The sequence below is a fragment of the Paralichthys olivaceus genome, chromosome 5 (genome assembly GCF_024713975.1).
Source record: "Paralichthys olivaceus isolate ysfri-2021 chromosome 5, ASM2471397v2, whole genome shotgun sequence".
Taxonomy (NCBI): domain Eukaryota; kingdom Metazoa; phylum Chordata; class Actinopteri; order Pleuronectiformes; family Paralichthyidae; genus Paralichthys; species Paralichthys olivaceus.
In genome coordinates, this window is record NC_091097.1 from 14,738,787 (window position 1) to 14,759,493 (window position 20,707).

The 20,707-nt window shown below is 42.5% G+C and overlaps 1 protein-coding gene across 1 annotated transcript in view; it reads right to left on the minus strand.

Annotated features, from left to right (window-relative positions):
- Positions 1-18,092, minus strand: part of fam20ca (FAM20C golgi associated secretory pathway kinase a) — a 33,378-nt gene extending 15,286 nt beyond the window's left edge. The window contains exons 1-3 of the mRNA XM_020101757.2: positions 16,826-18,092; positions 16,086-16,270; positions 11,680-11,758 (exon numbers count right to left, since the gene is read on the minus strand). Coding sequence (XP_019957316.1) covers positions 11,680-11,758; positions 16,086-16,270; positions 16,826-17,373 — 812 coding nt within the window. The 5' untranslated portion in view covers positions 17,374-18,092. The remainder of the gene's footprint in view (positions 1-11,679; positions 11,759-16,085; positions 16,271-16,825) is intronic.
- Between the last annotated feature and the right edge of the window lie 2,615 nt (positions 18,093-20,707).

The window sequence follows — 20,707 nt, forward strand, 5'->3', positions numbered from 1 at the left end:
TCTACCCATCCTCATGTAGCCTTAAGGCCTTAAGGTGCCCTGACTATAAACCAGCCAACCATGAAAGACCCCAAATATATCTTCATCACCCTCCCTGTCTTTCTTCTCCCTCTGATTTCATTTTCTTGAAGGACAACATGGCTGCTGGCCAGTCATTCCCTTTCCCATGTCTTTACTGTAACTGAGTGTGACACACCACAAATGCAGATAAAGACTTTCAGATGCAAACATGTACACACACACACGCACACACGCACACACACGCACACACACACACACACACAGCAGATCCACAGAGGACCATGGCAGCCGTTTATTTTTGACTATCCCTGAAGACTTTAATCCTTAACAAGCCATAACGGCTTGAAAGGCTTGGTACCATTTTCCCCTAATTAGTTCAGAGTGAGGCTTGTTAAAATGCCATCTTCCAGCAGCACATGACTGATGATAGAAAAGCATTTGATTTAGTTGTGCTGTCTTTTTTTAAGCTCCCTAATGAATGTGTTTATTAATTACCTGAGAAGCTTTGGGGGGAGTTGCAACAACCTGTTCTGTTAAGTGCTAAAAGTTCCAAGTTCCAGCAGTTCATCCATCACTTCACTCAGCTCGGAGCAGGAATGGCTTAATTTTAGCAGGCTGTCACTTATTTTCAATGCCGCTTTTCTTCACCGTCCCAAAATGGATTGCACACCACAGAGTGAAAACCTCACTACATAAAACCGAGAACTTCGATGCCTCAACCGAAAAAAAAGCAATCAAAAGAGTCTTTCCAGAAAGCTATTTTGCAGGGGGGGGCCCAAATCGAGGTGCGAGTGTTTGTGCTTTGTTTCTCCCGCTGCTGAACTTTTCTATTTAAACCTGTCAACAGTCTTGTTGTGCTCGATGGTTTGTGGTCAGATGCCATTTCCTAAATAGAAACCATCTATCAGTGGCTAAGTGGTGGCTGAGAGATGTCATTGTGGTCATGAGTGGGTGACGGTGGTAAAGGAGGAAGTGGTGGAACCGCTGGAAAAACAGTTCAGAGGGTTGCATTTATCCGTGTGTTAGAGCTAAGTGGGATGGAACAAGTCCACTCCACTAGGGAATAAATAAAGTTCATTTGTATTTGAAAGGAATCACAGATTTCAGATATCACTGTAACCAAGAAAACATTTTCAAATGCAGTAGATAATGCTCACAATGAGAAAAATGCTCAAATGTAAAGAAGGTATGAATCTGGGCAGGATATTCTCAGGATTTCTTCGGCACTATTATTGTGCATAGAGCATATCAGCATCCATGCATCATCATGTGACGGCCGCATTTTGTAATGTGACCTTTAATGCCACTGCAGACTGTGTCCCAGTGCGTCATCCTGTAATGATGATGTGTTGTCGGTGCATTTCTCCTTTTTGTTTGTGAACCATTTCAGGGGTGCTAAATAACATCTGACAATATAAACCTAATCCAATACAACGAACCACAAAAAGACATTCTCGACACTAGTTAACCTTTAGATGCTCTTGCACTGTGTTATTAAAACTTGGTAGTGTTATATTTGTTTGCCACATTAGAGCCCTGAGTCTGGGGATTGTTGTGTCCACCGCTTTAGTCTAGATTGAAATATCTTAACAACCACTGGATGAATCACCATGGCATTTTGTTCAGACATTCATGGATATCAGAGCGTAAAACCTCCTGACTCTAATCATCCTCTGACTTTGCCTCATGTCACCAGCAGGTCGACATGTTTGGTATTTTTATAAATGCATTGAGAACTATGAATACATGCAATTTGATACAGCTATCCAAAGGAAGATGACTCCTGATGATGCCAGAGTAAAAATCTACATTACAGACATTCATGGTTCCCACAACAGATGCTGATTACTTTCTCTCTAGCGCCACTAGGTGGAGGTTGTGATTTCAGATGGATTGCCATTAAAATAGGTAGAGACATTCAAGGTGAACTTTCACAGTCCCTTAGCATCTAGTGCAAGCTAATTATTATGATTATGCAAATGATAAACCTGCAGCATGTAGGCAGTGTCAGTTTAAGCATGTTGGAGGCTGATGTAAGCATGTGGTTCAAAGCAGTGTCACACAGACTCTTAGTTTTGTACATTTTTAAGGTAACTTGATAAAGATGTATAATTATTAGGTTCACTGTAAATCAGCCTTTGGGAGGATGATGAACACGTTATATACTGTAATGTGTTCATTTCTTTTCCTGTGTAAACCTTCTACACACAGATGCAGCTGTATATCCAAAACGCAGCATCAATGAGAATATGACATTTTCATATTATTTTTCATATTTTCTTTGCGAGTTTCCCTTCAAGCCTGCAGGTTGACAGGTCCATTGGGAAGACAGTGTTACTTGAAACTGTCTGCTCCTTACACACAGTCTCTGTCTGTATCTACTCATGCTGCTTTGTCACGACCATAAAGGGATAAAGATAAACACATATAATATTCTCAGATGTAAAACTGAAAAATATCATATCATGTGAACTGAAAACCAAAGTCTACTCTCCTGCCGTATGTCATACCTGACATGGGTTTTACCTCAGACTAGCACTCCTTTTGTGAGCAATCTTCCCATCAGCAGCAAACCTGACCGAGTGTCCCTGCACCTCCAGCACAGAGGCTCCTCTGTTTGCATCACTGCTGCCCAGGGCTGCAGAAAGGAGGGAGCATGGGAGGGACTGGGTGACCCAGACTCGCCCCTGGATCAGGTTCCAGCTTCCTTGGCCCAGTGATACCAGACCTGACCGTGGCAGCCCCTCCCACATCCTGCTCAGACAATGGGCAAAGCCAAGGAGAACCCTCCTCTGGTTTAATTGGTAGACAACGATTGCATTCTCCTCCCCCTCCTCAGGCCTCTGTCAGGGGGATAGGGCAGTCACACACACAGCCTAATTGCCACCTTGCATGGGACAGGCTTAGACAAGCATGGGCCTGGCCCACAATGGATGTATTAACCTCTGTGCACGTTATCACAAAAGGCCCAAGTTACAGAGCCACAATGCTCTCTCTCTTTCTCTGTCGAAGAACTGTTGTTTCATTCATTCAGCTTGGGGAGAGATTCAGGTGGACTGTGATGGATCTACCTGGGAAAGGTCGTTATCTAATGACTGACCTCAGCTGTACGGGGTGGTGCAGTGCGTGTGGTGCCTTTGTTAAGAGGCCACAGTTGATTTAGTGACCAAGTAACAATAAATCATGTGTGCTCTGTCATTTTCTGACTGCTCTAATGAAAAAAAAAAAGAAGAAGAAAGAGTCGTATCTTATTGTGGCTTCTGAGAAAGACTTCAATTAAAAACAAGGGCGATTAGCAAGATTTCATATCGCACCTTCAGTTGTTGTCTAATTTGTCGGGATAAATTATTAAAATGTAAGGTCTTAATCACAGATAATGGCTTCACTTTTGCACTTAGATGACACTTAGCCTTTGAAAACTCCTCTCAATTACATGCAGCATCCCTGAATGCTCATTTAAGATAATAAACCTTGGATGTTTTTCAGTCATTTCAGCAGATCCTGCTGCAGAAGGAAACATGAAATATCCTTCACTAGGTGTAGCCTGCTTGCCTAGCCTCATAAAAAGAAACACTTATATGGAATGTCTAGAATTCAAATCCTAGAGCAAAATGAATTGTCTGCATTCCAGACAAATGTGCCAGTGACATTCCTGAAGAGAAGCTCAGGAATTCCCCCATCCAGTATTTTAAACTGTAATGATATGATGGGATGCCTGACCTACATAACCACATAAAGCAGTGGACAGAGAAAGGGCCCGGAAACACAGCAAGCATGCACAGTTGCAAAAAATCTGATTCATTCAGGATGTGGTGTAACACAGAGGAAGACACACACTCTGGTCCACACGTACAAGCACAGAGACACAGGCATACACTGTACATCTGTGATTCAAATCCCACGACTAAACCTGTTGGTTTCAAGGGTAAAGAGACTTTTTGATCCGTCACTCAAATCTTCATCCTTTCAAGGGTTTGTGTGAAGGTGACTGAGGGGAACTTGATCTGACAACTCCAAACTGTCCTTATACTCACGGTGCATGTTGAAGTTGGTGACTCATCCTGTCTTCTCCAGAGTTACACAAGGATCTACTCTTCACTCTCTGTGCTGTTACAGACAGCCTTTATATGCTCTGTGTTTCCTTCATCGAACTTAACCCCTTACATAAAGTTAACAGCGTAAAAAAACAACCTGAAGTATTTCAAAGAGCACCGAGAACAATGACACGTCACCAGCTCAAGGTGAAAACAAGGTCTCTCAATCAAACAGTAACAGAAGACCTAATGTGATGTCGGGAAGTAGCAAGGGATCATGGGAGTTGTTGTGTTTACCACTGTTGCTGAAGATCGGTCTGACGAGACTCTTGTTCACAAACTCTGCAATGTTATAATGAATAACTGATCCATTATGATGTGATCATTACAAACAGCGGAAGGAAAAACAACCGACTGACTAACTGGCTAACAGTGGGTTTTTCCTTCGTCATGTGTGATTTGCTCCGGACGTTAAAGCAAAGTCTGGCAAAGCCACGAGTAAAGCAGATAAAAGGCGACCAAATGAAACGTCACATTACCTTCTGGGATTTTTCTGGGCTTGAACATTGTTCGAAACATTTTAGATGGTGTAAGTACACAAGGTGACGTAATATATAACAAAGCTCTAGTCATTTTTAGACATTTTAATGAAGAATGAATTGTTACGTGTTATATCTTTAATATTTGACTTAATTTTCAGTTGCAATCAAACCAGAGGTTTATTCAAAACCTCATGGTCATGCATCTTTACCTTCTTGGTGAAGTGGATGTATAACTATGTAACAGGATAAACAGCAAAAATCCATAAAAAAATGACCAAAGCCGAATTGGAGAACTACACACGTGCAAATCCCTCTGGTATCATCTCCAGCAGCTCAGTTGGCCTGTAATAACATTACAATCAGGGTGCTCCGCCACATTGTACACTGTGCATAAACACTTGTTAGACAGAGAGGGAGAAAAGTGTGGGAATCTAAAAATACAGATCAGAGAGGCTCTGAATGGAGGTGAGGGACAAGCTGAGGATTAGTACCGCCTCAGCGAATCAAACAAACAAGTCCTTAAAGGAGCATGGACAGGAGATGGAGACAGAGAGAAGGATGGACAGACAGAGAGAGTGAGAGAGGGGGAGGGTGGGATGGTGTAGTAAAAAAAAACTCCAGCTACTTCAAGAGCTGACCTAGTAAAACATTCATGAGAAATGTCTTTATGGGAAGTTTGCATGTGTTAGTGTGAGAGCATGGAGGCTGCACTGGAGTTCTAAAATAAGACAGCCCTCTGTGTTTCTACGTCTATGTTGGGAGTCTGCTTGAGTGTGCCTGTCAGGGAAAAAAAGTTATTTGAGATTAGAGATGACATCCAGGCATGTTCAGCTCCAGATGCTACACCGTTGATCTCACTGAAACGTGAATATCGGGGATAGACACAGAACTGAGACGAGAGAGAGAGAGATGGAGGAAGTAAGAGGAACATGAAAAGATGTCACTTCTTCTTTCAGCATGTCAAATGGAGGGAAAAGAAATGGGTCAGTCATAATTATGACGGATATGAATGATATAAAATCACTGATTGCAGAGCACCTAAATGTATGATTGCACCTAAACACACAAAGTGTAATAATGAGATGTAATTATTAGGCAGAACTCAGATAAATGACACTACAATCAAAAATTCTGAAGGAGGCTTTCTTAAGACTAAGCTAACTCCAATACTCAATTCAAATAGTGTGTGTGTGTGTGTGTGTGTGTGTGTGTGTGTGTGTGTGTGTGTGTGTGTGTGTCCTGATGACTGGGCAGATGTGACAAACCACTGAATGCAGCTGGTTACAAGACTGTTAAAGCGGTGCAGCAGCGCAATAATTGACTGGCTCATCTCACGGCCTACAGGAGGTCAGGGCATCACAGCGCCCACACACTGACTGCACTAGACATGGACGCACACATGCATATGCAGTCGTACATCCATGGTTGCCCAGCCACACACACTTCAAGTTCAAACAACCCACATCATTTGCGAAGCAACATCACAGTGTGAAGCTGAGAGATCAAGGATTTCCTTAAGTGGGTTTGTTCAAACAGACCCCTTGAAGTGGAAACATGTAAATCAGGGGGTAAATGATGGCAAAGGAAAAACACACAAAATTGACATACATTGTAGAAAGTCACACTGAGACTGTTGACGTTATCAGCCTGAGTTTGGACGACACCAAAGTCTTTGATAGACTGAAAACGGAGGAGGAGAGAGGTGCAGAGAGGATGAAAGAAGAGCATGGAGTTGTGTGAGAGTGTTGCTGTGTAAGATGAGCAATCCAAATTCATCTTCGAGACCTGCGGAGGGAGTCAACAGCGCCCAGAGAGGAGCTGCTGGGTCTGGCCCTCCCCCGGCTGCCTGGCTGCAAGTACAAAGCTGCATGAGAAACAGATGTTGTGAGCGCCTGACACCGGAGCACTCTCACTCTGTGCTTGTGTGTGTGTGTGTGTGTGTGAGAGAGAGAGAGAGAGATAGAGATAATAATAAAGTGTTGAAAAGAGAAGAGGGAAAACATGGCAGATAATGTTTGATAGCAGATGTTGCCCCACATGTTTCTCGGTGTCTGATTTCCTCCACTTTCTAAAACACAGAACAAACAAGTGTTCAATCAGAGAAGAATGCATTAACTTATTGCAAACTTAAGAAACTTTTAGCCTGTTCAACTAAACTGAAAACGATCAGATTATCTCAGCTCTTTTGTTGTGCAGTTTTTTAACTGCTCACTTATTTAACAGTATTGTGCATGGCAGCTATGATATGCCTGAAGACAGGGTTTGTCACTGGTCACTGTCCGCACAGTTACTTTGCTGCCTGCTTTGGCATCAAACTCAAAATCCAAAATGGATGTAACTTATAGAAAGAATATCAGTGATTAAGCATAAATTGCTCAAGTCTGATACATAAACGTGCAGCCGAAGTTTACATAACGTATCGGCGAGTGAAAAGATAAATGTGAAAACTCAGCTGAAGATTTTCATAATACGCAAGATAGAGGTCAGGAGGGAAACGTCCTCATGGAGATGGACGAGTTAATGTGAAAAGATTTGATGCTTCATCACATTTGAAGTCTCTATGTGCTTCAAGGCTTTTGACTTGTCATAATGAAAATCAGTAGGTCAGTGCTAAGTTGTGAGCCATTGGTAGTGATTGAGCTACTTTTCCTTGGTGTGCGCAGTCTCACATTCACCGCCTTCTGTGTAATATACCCTCATCTCTGATTGAGCGGCTACAGCTGCCTCGCTGCTCGCAGATTTTTCAGTACCAGCCCTGGTTGACCGAGGGGTCCCAAACTCCTTAACCCCCACAGCGTCTTTCTCTTTGCGGCTTGTGTGTGCATTTATGTGCAAGTGTGTGAGGCGCAGCTGTGCGAACAGCTGTCTATAGTATCGTGCTTCCTCTGTGTCTCTACACACACTCAGAGATGAGCTCAGACGGCACCTTTCAAAAGTGCCTCCAACTTATGAGAACAAGCAGCATTCTTATGGCCCTCGTGGGAGATCTTTAGTGAAACACTGTGAGACAAGTGACTGACAAGGAAGAAGAAAAAATATATAAAATCTACACTTTAAATATTTTCCCCTTTCAAGCCTAAAATAGTGAAATCTATAATGATGTATTCAGGAGGGGATTTTGTGTGTATTTGTACTGTGCATGTCTTGTGTGCATATATTTACATGCATATGCTTGCATGTTTATTCATGCATGTGTATGTGGTCATGCTGTTTTCATCCATGAAATGAGACATGCATGTTTGTTACAATGGGACTTCTTTGGATTGCGATGGATCTTGTGAAGCTTGCTGAGATTTGGCTTTTCTACATAACGTGACGGCATTATCCTTCTCCTCTCTCTGGATTTCATTGGATGTGCATCCACGGTCGTCACCGTTTTGTGAAAAGGGACAACTCAATCTGTCGACCAGCTTTTGTTATCATTTGGTCCACAGATGCTCGTTATCTGAGCCGCAAGTTTATAGGATTGTGATCCAGGCATATGGATCTAAAATCTCCACGGTTAAAGAAGATTAAATGGTTATTCTTGCATAGAGGAAATATTTGTTGGGAGACGGTGAATTCATCAGCTTCAAACTCGCCCTTAAAAAACACAAATCATCAAAGAACAACTCTGTTTCCTCCTGCACTTAACATGAATCCATGTAAATCAATAATAAAATCATCAATCTTTAATGATTAGATCAATAACCATGATGGGGAGAGGTTATCTCCAGAGGACATTAGAAGCTTTAAGTCTTAATTGAATATCTCAACGGAAAGAGAGACGAGATCCACAGAGGAATGTCAATCATAACCCCGCTGGGAAACAGTGAATATGACTAGGCCTCCGATAGATGTGTGGTCGTGAAATAGCCTGCAGATGATAAAAACGAAGCAACCTCCTGGGTCTTGCAGCTAACAGGCTCCACAGCCAACCCCACTGGCTTTGCTAGAGCTAAGAGCCCAAGCTTGTCAAAACTGATCGGGTTCACGCAGATGAGTTCATATTCTGATTCCCCACGGTGCTAAAGCATGGGCATGTGTGTCCTACATATATGCTCTTGCACGCCTGCTTACATGTTACGTACCCTGTTTGCTGATATAACAGCTTTCGGCAGGACTGGGACATGTACACAACAAACAAGGAGGATCAAAGTCATTTCTGCTATTCTTGTGCTTCATGAACCATTTTGAACTGTGAGACTATCAACCGAATCAAAGGGAGGGGGTGGAAACAGGCTTGTCAAACAGCGCATGATGGAGAAATTAATTCTTTCTTTGCATATCTGAGGCTTACACCTCCTCCCTCAATCCCTCAATCCTCTGTCTGACAAATCCAATTAGCATGACATGAACATTATGGTTAGGGTTGTTTGCACTCTGCAACCAGTATCCTGGCAAGGATATGGGTAGGCAGGACACCAGACACATGGGCCAGACAGACACGGAGGCCTGGCATGGAGGGGTCTCCATTCGGCCTGTAACCTGGCTCCAGCTGGAAGACCCCGGTTCCTTGACAGGTTGGCAGTGCTTACTGCTCCCTCACCCTCTGGTCTTCACATCTGTCTTCCAATAACAACCCTTTCTCTCTTTTCACTTGCCAATTCATTGCTTTCCTACCTCTACCGCCTTTGACCATCTTATCCCAGAGAAATTGGATATTCCCCTCGATAGATCTAATTTTATCGCTCCTGTGTAAATTTTTGGAGGCTAAAGTAAAGATTTTTCCAAGGCCACACTAGCAAGATTCATCCAGCTATTGCTTTTAGGTGGTTGAAGTATTGTGAATAGTGCAGAAACCTACAACTTTGCATTGATTCTCCTTCCAATTTTTTACAATAACCACAAATTAGGAAATATGGGCATATAATGGGGGAAACGAGCCACTGTGAGCTAAAACACTTCACCTAATTGCAGCTAGAAAAATTAAATGAGCGCCTTTAAATTACCAAACACAATCATGGAGTTAGTCAGGCGGCTATAATGAAGCTCTGAACTTTCTTTCCCCCAGAACAGCACAGAGCACACATTGCATGGTGATGTCTGGGAAGCTGTCAGGTTGTGCAGTCTCTCGCCCGGCCCGTGCCAGTGTAGAGATTTGTATTCAACTCAAAGACGGCCTGCAACATCAAAGTGTCTTTGAAGCACCACTTGATGCTGCACAATGGGACAGGTGAAGAAAAACAATGCAACACTGCAACACTCTGAACTACTGTACCCAGAATGCACCACTCAATTCCTAAAATAAAAGAAGGACACCTCAATGCCATGATGGAAAAAACAAAACCACACATGTGCTTTTACAAAAGTAGAACAAAGGTTGTTTTTCTTCATTATTTCTCTGAGATATTTTTCTGTTTCTGCTCCCAGGACTTAAGTATGATATCATAAACACCGGAGACAAATGTTGGTGACAGTCAAAGCAGGGAGACTAAATAAAATATGACAGGCTAAATAAAGAGCTGCAGGAATCTGTAGTATGTCTTTCAGAAACCGTAATTACTGTCAGATCGGTTTACGATGGCAGCTGGGAAAGACTTTTACTTATATCCACTGTAGGAAATCACCTCTTTACATTTTCAAGTTACTTGGCAGATTGAAAAATATCTCAGGGTTTACACCATAATTTAAGTTTAAAATAAAACTTAAAATAATGTAATAATCATTACCGATACCCCATAGATTCTCATTCTTGCTCATTCTTCTCTGAACCACAGACTTCCACCTTTCAATCATATGAAGGTCAGTTGTAAAATGTAGCTATAGATTATAATGCATGACTTATACTGTAAATACCACAGGCTGCCCTGAGCACAGCCATCGACCTCAACTTGACACGTAAGGTACAACTCATGCTTGTGCACATATTGTCCAATTGTCCATGTTGCCTGGAAGCACCCCCTGCATGTTTAGTCCAGTTTAATAGCAACTCAAAAATACCCACACAGACACACACACACAAATTCAGGGTAATCTTAGTTTTTGTTAGGTATGACTAAGCCTGATGTGGCTGGCTGGGTGCTGCTGTTGACCTGAATGAATGCAAGCTACAAAAGATGCTCAGATTGCCATAGATTGTGATACCATTTTCTCTGAGGCCCATTTTGTAAACAATACCTCACCACAGATTGACCTTGAAGTGAAATTTCAAGTCAGGAGAAAAAGAAAATGACTCATTCAAAGGTACGAATCTGAACTGTCGCTGCTGCGGTTTTATACGAAGGGATTAGGTTGTACTGCATCCAGGAAGAGAGGAGCATATGAACAGAGCGGGTGAAAAAAACTTTGAATAAACTTTGCAGCCTCTCCATAAATCAAGTTCTGACAGTGAAAAGATATTCGGTGGCAACATTTCATCATTCATTTTTCAAGTTGAAGCTGAACCCATGGGTCTGAACTCCTTATCCTCCCACTAATGTGACTTTGGCTGGTATGGTAATGGGATTGGTCCACTAGAAATAAAGAATAATCACATTTCTGCAGGAAAATACACACAAACAACCGCTTTATCTGTCTCTACCTCTTTCTCCCAGAATCTAACACTCTTCGCTGAGACTCTCGGGTAGAAAACCATTATGCATTTCACAGCAATCAAACCAGGTTCCTGAGCAATTACTTCTGATCGCAGCCCAGTTGGCCTGGACACTGTTTATCCCTGATGGCGAGGGAATCCATCGGGCAGAACTCACCAACAGCTGAGAGGGAGGGTTATTTCTTTTTCATGTGCAACGCGCCTTTGTCAGCATATATGCCTCCCCAAAGACGTCTTCATGATGGCTCAGTGCTCATTTTAATTAACACATAAGCCTGTTGATGTTAATTAAAAAGCAGGCAGACGATTCCCCATCAGAAAAAAGATCACACAGAGGGGAGAGGGAGTATCTAAACACAACGCAAGATACAGTGGATTTTGTGAAGCCCTCTTGAAACATATAGCCTACATCACAAGTGGGTTCATCAAACCAAATGCATCACACTGATGAATGTTGGTTCTTATTAAGGGCGCAATAGAGATTCTCCCAAAATGATAATAATCTATGACACAGATGTAACCCAGTGTGCATGTGGTTTAATTGTGCTGTAATGTGGTGTGTACTTACTTCATGGGCTTGAAAAGTGCTTGTCCGTAGTTCTGGAAAGTCATGATCAGCTTCAGCTGGGTGCCTCCTGATTTCATGGCTGGGAAGAAAACAAAGCTGACGTCAGATCACTGTGTAAATATCATGAGGCGTAAACAGACTCGAACCAACATAAAGTGTCTTAGAAGGTTGCAAAGCCATCAGAATATCAGCGTGTCTTGTCATCTACAAGGCTCTGAACTCCACTGGAGGGATAAACACCATTCTCTCAGAAGATATAGTGTTTTCATGATGTGATGGAGAGTGCTGTCTCAACATGTTGGTACAAAATCTCTTGTTTTTAACTGGGTTGAGATCTGGTGACTGTGAAAACCATCACATATGATTCCTTTTCATCATTTCACTCATCAACCATTCAGTGACCACTCCGATTACCATCGAAATGTTCACAACAACTTTTGTATTGATCTGCAGTTACTCCTCCACTGTGAGGGTCAAGTATTCAGGCCTGCACTGTTCTCTTTGGTGAACGCCACACATGCACTCACCCACTTGTCGAGAATATGGAGAAGGATCACTCTTCTGACCACATCCCTCTTTTATTTATTTTTTTATTTTTACACGTCTCTGTGGACCAGAGAACTTTGGCTTCTGCAACACTGAACTCTCAACTGTGCTTTCATCTTTGTAATGAGCGTTTATCTACTGCAGCATGACTATTATATCAATCTGTGTGCATTGATATTTTTAGACACCTGAGGAAGAGCTGATGTACGAGGATCACAGTCATCATAGAAATTTTTGTCAACCACAAGTTTAATGATATCGTTCTGATAGAGCTAAATACAGATGCCAGATGTCGCTCCTAGAATGCTGGCAAGTTGAACAGCCTTTGTGATTGAGACTCCTTCAGTCTGTGCTAATGTTTCTTAGATATTTTCGTCTTTGCAACTGAGACACAAAATCAGAACTGGGCCTGCTCTCTATTTTCATGCATAGGATGGTGGAGTGTTAATGGCTTAATTGTACCTTGAACTGCATCTGTGTGGAAGCATCTGCATTTCTGATGTTTCCCCCTCATTTATTCAGGTTTATTTCTTTAATTCATCACCCATCTGTACATAAACATACAGTAAATACACACAAATGCACTTGCATGTATGCACAGCTGTTCCCTCATTTGCCAATTTGGTGAACGCAATTTTGCATGAATTCATGATAGAGCTATCACATCTGCTGACCAATTTAACAGGCAGCGTACAATCAAAGTGCAACTGTGTCAGTTATAGGAGTTGGGTGTGACTGAGAAAAATAATGTGGCATGAAAAGCATCTGCTGACATCTAATAAATAACTGGATCTGGGTTTAATGGAAGGATGAACATGCTAATGAACATTTTTTTGTAACAGATTGATTATGACTTTGAGACAGAATGTCATGAAAGTCCAAACTAGCAGCAGACGATTAGAGTTTGTTTAATCTAAGACTTAATACACTTTGCTTCGAAGAAAAAAATCCTCTTGAATCAGTTTGAGGAATATTATTTTCCTGAATATCAAAAAAACTGTGTGCATATATATGCACCAGATGTTTTTCTGTAAGCCTCTGTGGATTGCACACATTTTTAGCAAATGTTTGTGAGTGTTACACACTTCCCCTTCTCGCTCTCACAAACTGAACTCGTGTACCCGAGGAAAGGAGCCAGGGCACATGTCTCCGACTATCACTCATGTCCATGGTGTCTTCCAGAGGCTGACGGAGACTCACTGTGAGCTCCCCGCCGTCCTCCGACTTGAACAAAGGGGCCATGAGGCCTGTCTAAATGCCTTGTGTTTCTGTCATAATGGACAGGATTTCGTGGGATTTGCCCATTTATTACAACGCATTAACTTGAGCATATTACACAACACAGCGCTTCTGCCTAACCCCAATATCAACATAAGCCCCCTGTCGTGGACCCACTCATTGACTGGCTCGCTGGCTGAGTAGCTGGCTGCACTCTACCCCCTGCTCAGAGCTGTGTTTAGTGTTTATTGACTCTCTTGCCGTTTCTCTCAGCTCTCTCAGTTGGTTGCTCGGTTTTGCCTCCTTTTCTTTGTGTGTGTGCATGTCATCCTTTTACTCATATTCTCTCTGTTATGCTCTGTCTGTCTCACTTAATCTTACTCACCGCTGGCAAGCCTCCCCATTTACCGTGACTCATTCTCAAAAGCTTTTGAATTTTACATACACTGTTGCACAAAGTACAATCTTCATAACCTCAGGGCAGTGCATTTTCTTTTTTGACATGGGATGGAGACTGAAAAAATCAAAGCCAAAGAATACACTCAAGAGTATTAGCCCTACGCATGTGCCAGATTTGCTGAAGCCAGGTCAAGTGCATAGTGCCCCCGGAGTAATCTTTAAACTTGGTATAGCTATACATCAATCCTAAAACCTTTGAGAGATTGCAAATGACTGGACTTTATTTTAATGATGTGACCTTGAACCCTTAAGCCACGATCCTTGAGGAGCTAACCTCATTTCACTGCTGGATGCTGGGCGTTTATAAAATTTTGTTTCTAATCAGAAACTACAAAAGGTAATCCCCTGTGGAAAAACCCAGGCAAAGCTCGGCTGATTGTTTCTCTGGGTTGTATAAGCTCAGACATGCAACCAAAGAGGAACAACAGTGAACTTCAACAAGACATTCTTTTCATTCGCCTAAAGGCCATCTGTCTTGGTATCTGTGAGTGACGGTATGTGTTTCTGCTCATCCAACCATCTCTATCTTTGCCCTGTTTCCTCCCAGCGACCAGAAATGAATCAATGCCCCTGTCTTTGTCTCTACACCTTTGCGTTCACTCGTCTTTCAGAAAGCTCCAGGCCTCACCCACAACTATCGGATCCCCCTCCCACGCCGTGATGATGAATCCACCCTGCTCTCACCTACGGCACCTCACGGGACTGAGCGTATGATTTATGAGTCCAGCTGAAAGCTGACCAAAAGGCCACAGCCTGCCCCAACAGAGAGACAGACACAGGGGAGGGAGGGAGGGAGACAGACAAAGCGAGGAGGAGGTGGGCGCTATCGCAGAGAAAATGCTGAAAGGGGAAACTTTCTAATGCTGCCTATGTTTTGTAATTTCAGTAAGACAGATAAGTGGTAAGTGTGTGCACTAATTACGCGGCACAGAGGCTGTATGCTTGCAGGCACACGCATAAACACACACTGCAGTGGGCTTTTCTTTTCTGCAGACAGACAGTCGCTGTGTCGCTGTGTCTGGTCACAGATTGGTGGTTTTATAGACAGGGGGCAAAAAATAATACACACAAACTCCTAACGTGCAGGCTGAGATGTGCAGCAGGAATGATTGTGAGCTGCCTGCGAGGGATGGAGGGACAGTCAAAGGAATACGGACATGCACTTTAGCAGGGAAGTGAAATGTGCCATTTTCTTCTCCAATATTTTCACACAGGCAAGCTCCCTTTTTGTCAAAGATTTGGCAGAGATGGGATCAAAATAATGAAGCATGTCTGCACCATAATTTACTCACTTACAGTGTAATGTCTTGATGCTCACTCACCACTGAGAAGATACTTGCACTGATTTTGTTGATGATCTAAAAGCAAAACGTCTCCAGATGAGAAGCATTAATAGATTTTTAGGAATGAAAGTAATGTTTAGATATTCTGAAATTCAAATGTTCTTTCTCCTTATTTTGCAATTAGGGTTTAAGTGCAAATGTTTAATAGCAAGGCATCTGTCTTTTCGGGGATTTGAACTCAGTAAATCACAGCTTCTACAGGAACAAAACTTCCTTGTTCACACAATTTAACCAACACGGCTGCCCATACACGCACACATTATTTGATAAACATACAGTAGAGCGTTAGGATCTAGATCAAGCCCCAGAGGGAAAACCAAAAGAAAAGGCCCACACATAAACATGAAGACAGATAAAAAAAACAGATGTATGTGACTGTGGCCTCCTTCCCACACACACTCACACTGTACTCTAATATAGAGATTAGTCACTCAGACAAGTCACGCTTGGGTCTAACCAGTGTGGGGACACTGCCTGTTCAATGCCCAAAGTAAATACTCTTTATTGTGTTGACCCTGCAGAAGTTAGACTGACCCACACACTGTATTAATTAAATGAATGATTACATAATTGCATCAAAGATACCAGCTCTTATTACACTGTCAGAAGTGATTGTGAATGAATGTAAAAGAAAAAGAAAATGTCATTGTTGGACTGATCAAATGTCCACACATGAGTGCTGATGTACACACAGATCAATATGTCAAAGGTAACAAATAATCAATACAGGCCTGATAAGCTACTGCACTTATACCACACACATCCTACCATCACCTACACTCCACATGCACGCACACGCACACCTTGGCAACACAGCTCCTTCCTGGCTCACTGACTCACCCACACTAGTGATCCTCTGTGTGACAAGGTCTTTGAGCAGAGCGTCCAGCACATGACTGTGTCTGCCATACAGCTCGTAACGGTTGATTCCAACGTGGAAACGCAGCCAGTTGGGGTACGATTCTGCCGTCACCTCTCCTGTCGGGGAGAACTCTTCCTCCTCTTGGTTCCCATCCTCATTGTGCCTGGAGAGGAGAGGAGACTTAATGAGAAGTTGTGGTGCAAGCAGATTCCCTTTGAGATTATTTTTAGTGTCTGTAATAGATGGGTACAGAGTATTTGTTGCTGTCTCTTAATATAGACTAACCCCATCAGACTTAGTGATGCTGGCAGAAGTGGCACAGAACACTCCATCTTTATAACACATGGATCTGTTAGTATCATTAATATGTGGTTTGAATGCAGCTACACTAACCACAAAATAATCAAAGTGTATACTCAAGAATTTGGCAGGATGAGAACTTGTAAGTTGCGTGCTCCGATTAATAAGACATGACAATGGCAGAGATGGGTGGATGCAGCAGATGGATGAGTGGACATTATACTGGAGGCAGGGAAGAGACAGAAACTGACAGGATGGATGGAAGGAACTGTCTGCTATATAGAGATGTATAGATAGATCGACATAAGTATATATAGATAGATGTTTAGATAGATAGATGCCTTTAAGTATATATAGATGGATGCACAGATGGATAGACTTGTAACCCTTTAAGTTGACTTTATTTATATAATCTTACCATCCTTGGTTCCCTGTTGCTCTTGGATAAAACCTGATGTCAGTGTTGACGTTAAACAAAGTGTCATCATCCGTGAGTGTAGGAAGGTCAACCTTGTATAAAGGATGCTCAAACAGAGTGGACAGTCTGGAGACATCGTGGGCATGCACGGTCCGACCCCCACTTGCATCCCCCATGAGCGGTTTGTGGTCCTCCGCCAACGGTCCCTTTCGCCTAACTGTGTCCGCTCTGTCGCCGGCGGCCGTGATCTTCTCCAGGGAATGGGACGTGAGGTTGGAGCTCGGCTCGTTGCTGAAATCCTGCAGGATCCTCAGCGTGTGCTTGTTAGGCCAGCCCGCTTCGGCCGCCGACCTGGCGCGCTGCTGCGTCCCCCAGCCCTGCGACTCCCCGGCCGGGTGATGTGCGCACTGGCAGCCGCCGCCGTCCCCGCTGTCCGCTCCCGCCGCCCGCTTCTCCAGCTTCGGTAACAAGTCTATCATGATGTGCATGGTGCACGCCACCAGGAACACCATCAGTATCAACACTCTGAATTTACGAAACAAGATCATCTTTATTTTTTTTATTTTCTGCACACTGACGAGGCTCAGGGCTTTTACGCGCGGCGCACCTTACGGCACCGACGTTGATGTCCGGCGCTGTTATTCGATGACAACGCAGCGATGTTTGCTGGAGGATTTACTACGATCATCGCGCACATAACGCGTGTGAGCTCATGTTAAAAACTCCATGATGCCATCACTCTGTTTTCTTACAATAGTCCAGATTTCTTCGCAGACAGGTGGACGCAGCGGCACATTGTGAGATCAGAACACTTCTTCACTGGCAGCGGCTCAGAAAGTGCTCTTCATTCATCGCGGTGTTGAATAGGATTCAGTGTCAGGAGGACGGACCACTACATAAATCGTTAGGAAGGAGAGAGAGAGAGAGGGAGACAGAGAGAGAGAGCTGTCCTGTTCTATTCTTCCTCAGAGCTGCTTCCTTGTGTTGCTGCCAGCACGAAGTGAGATGTCAAACGACGTCTTCTTTGTTAAAAAAGTAACAAAAAAGGCGATACAGGTCCACAGAATCACAGCCTCCCTGCTGGTCTGTTCGGGGTGATTTCATAATAATGATAATAATAAAAAGAAAAAGAAAATTCCTCGAAAATAACAGGTGACTCGTGGCAGAGATGCTTGGATGCTGTCCCGGCTTGTCGGCTGTGTGGTGGCAGGTGCAGGGATCCTGTTTGTCATGTGTCCTCTCCTCACTGCCGCCTTGTCTTCAGTCCAAGTGTTCATCCAGGGTGGGTGTGTTAAATATTGTGATCTCTGAGCCCAGCCTCGGTGGCGTCATGAGGAAGAGATTGGCTGCGTCTGCACATACAAGCAGCTCCACGGGGCCATGAGAGAGCAGAGCTGTGCACAGGGAAAACCGGCGAGGCTGCAGCCCTCCTGAATGCAGCCAGGGGGCGTTGGCACAACCTGAAACTGCAGATATAATATGTGATCGGAGGGGCAGTGGGGATGTAAAGACTACATTCTTCAAAGTGCACTATAAGATTCCAAGATGCGTCCTGAGGAATCACTGAAATCATCTGCTTTCTTTTTCATGAGAGCTTCACAGATTTGTAATTATTACTTTGATAGACTTTATTTCTATAGCACCTTTCAAAACAGAATCACAAGATATCACAAGGCAAACAATGGGAAACAGCTAAAGATCAGACAGTGCCAGAGCACAGATTGTTACAGATGAGAAGAGAGTAAAAAAAGATTAACAGTAGTTGTCAGTCAGTACCTAATGTTTTGAAACAATTGTCAATCTATTCACATGGTGAACTGATATAGATTTATAAATGCACTTGCTCTTTTGTGACTTTTGCCCTAATGTGCCTTATGTAATATAGTGTAGTTTTTGATAAGTGGATGACTGAAAACCACATGCAACTTGAATTACAGAGTTAATATAGGTAGCTGAAACATCCGTCATACTCAATGTGAGGGTGTATGTGTCTATCTATAATTTTAAAAGTTAAGCCGAGTTTGAGGCTTTTACTCTGCTGCCCTCATTTACACTTTATTTTAGACTTTTAAAATTTGATTTATTCAATCAAAAGGTTTCTAATCAGGTTATTTGTCGTCCAAACATTAATCATCTTTTACGGACATTTTGCAGTCAAAACGCCAGTACCTGCCTTCTCTGGGGCTATTTCTTCTATTTGCTGATAAAGTGTTGCACACCTTTCATTTAAACTGCGGGGGACAAAACACTCACACACTTACTGCGGTCGGCACTTAAAGCTGGGCTGGATTTCTCGGCGACATCACAGGATTAAACAAATCACATTTTAAGTGCTGTAGAGTTCATTCAAGCTGCCGACTGCAGGCCTTTTGACTCCCAGATGAAAATATGCAAGCGCACTCTTTAACCACGATGTCACAAAGCAGACAGGAATAGATGGCGAGCGAGAAATGTTTCCAGCTCAGGGGAATTGCACAAAGCAATAAAATGAACAAATGATACACATTCCATTGGTTTGTGTGATATACAACGCTCAGCAAGTGGGCTTGATTGGAAGAGCTTCACTTGGCTTCTGCCCGGACTCCCAGAGGGACTGAGTTGGAGTTCATGCCACTGCCAGATTTGTGCATCTAAATTAGTGAGGATCTTAAACCTAACAAGCAAACAAATTGTTCTCCCAAAGGCGAGCCTGCTGTCTCAAATCATCGCCTACTCCAAACAAAACAAAGTGGCATGCACAGACACGTTTGAATCCACTGATATTAAAAAGGTATTGTGTAATAACGTAATTTGCTTCAGTTCATAAAGAGAAAATAAAAGGTTAACCACATATGAGACATTTTATTATGGAAGCTGTCTGAGTCTGTTTTGGCACACACAGACAGCTGTATCTGTAATTGTTAACTGAAAGTTCTACTAAAAAAGTTTTTAATCACCTTTTTTTGCAAATGGAAACTCTCTAATGTGAAACTGTATCATGAATCCTCTTCAGCAATTCTGTAAAAAGAGACATTGAGACATGATTCAGATCATTTTCACCGAATTATAATTTGAAGAAAGACAACGAAAAAGTAAAATGCATCCAATTTGTCCAAAGTACCTGTGTCTCCTTTGCTTTAATTTCATGACAAGGCGTCCAATTTGTATGATTTTCGGTAAGATTATTATGTAAAAGAATTTGTTTGGCATTTTACAAAACACAAGGAGAAAAATGGAAAACACCATGTTGATATTTTTACATCCACTGTGGCTGCTCTGTGTGTGTCCTGGAACTGGAGCAAACAGACTTTTTCTGATGCTTTGTTGCAGAAATCATCTGACAGTCATCCAAGGCACTGCAAGTCATGATGCTACAGTAATAATGAATGTATTCAATATTTAACAAATGACCATGTTAACAATGTAAAAAATTATGAAGCATGGCATCATCAACACATCTGGGCCACTGTGACCCAAGTCTCCAGAGGTAATTAATGTAGAGAAAGTGAAAAATGTTGAGTACAGAAATAATTTCTCTATATGACAGAATATAACTCAAAGAACACAGAAACAGTCCCTTGAGTTTATCATATATTGATTAATAAGTAAAAAAAGTGATGAATGAATGGTTTTAGTTTTTTATGTGACCTAGTTTTCGGTAATAATAGACCATAATATTATATATTTTTTATCTCATCTCTAAGAAATAATGATTTCATAGTGCTTTAAGATTTTGTGGACCACATATTTTGGTTTAAAATTGTTCCCAGGGCAATTTCTCTGCATCAATATATTGCAAGCGTCTGGAAACCTTTGACCCAAAGAAAGAACGGTGACGAAGAATGAAGTAGTTCAGCTACGCGGGTATCTCATAAGTCATTCTGCATTTCATAGCTGCACCAG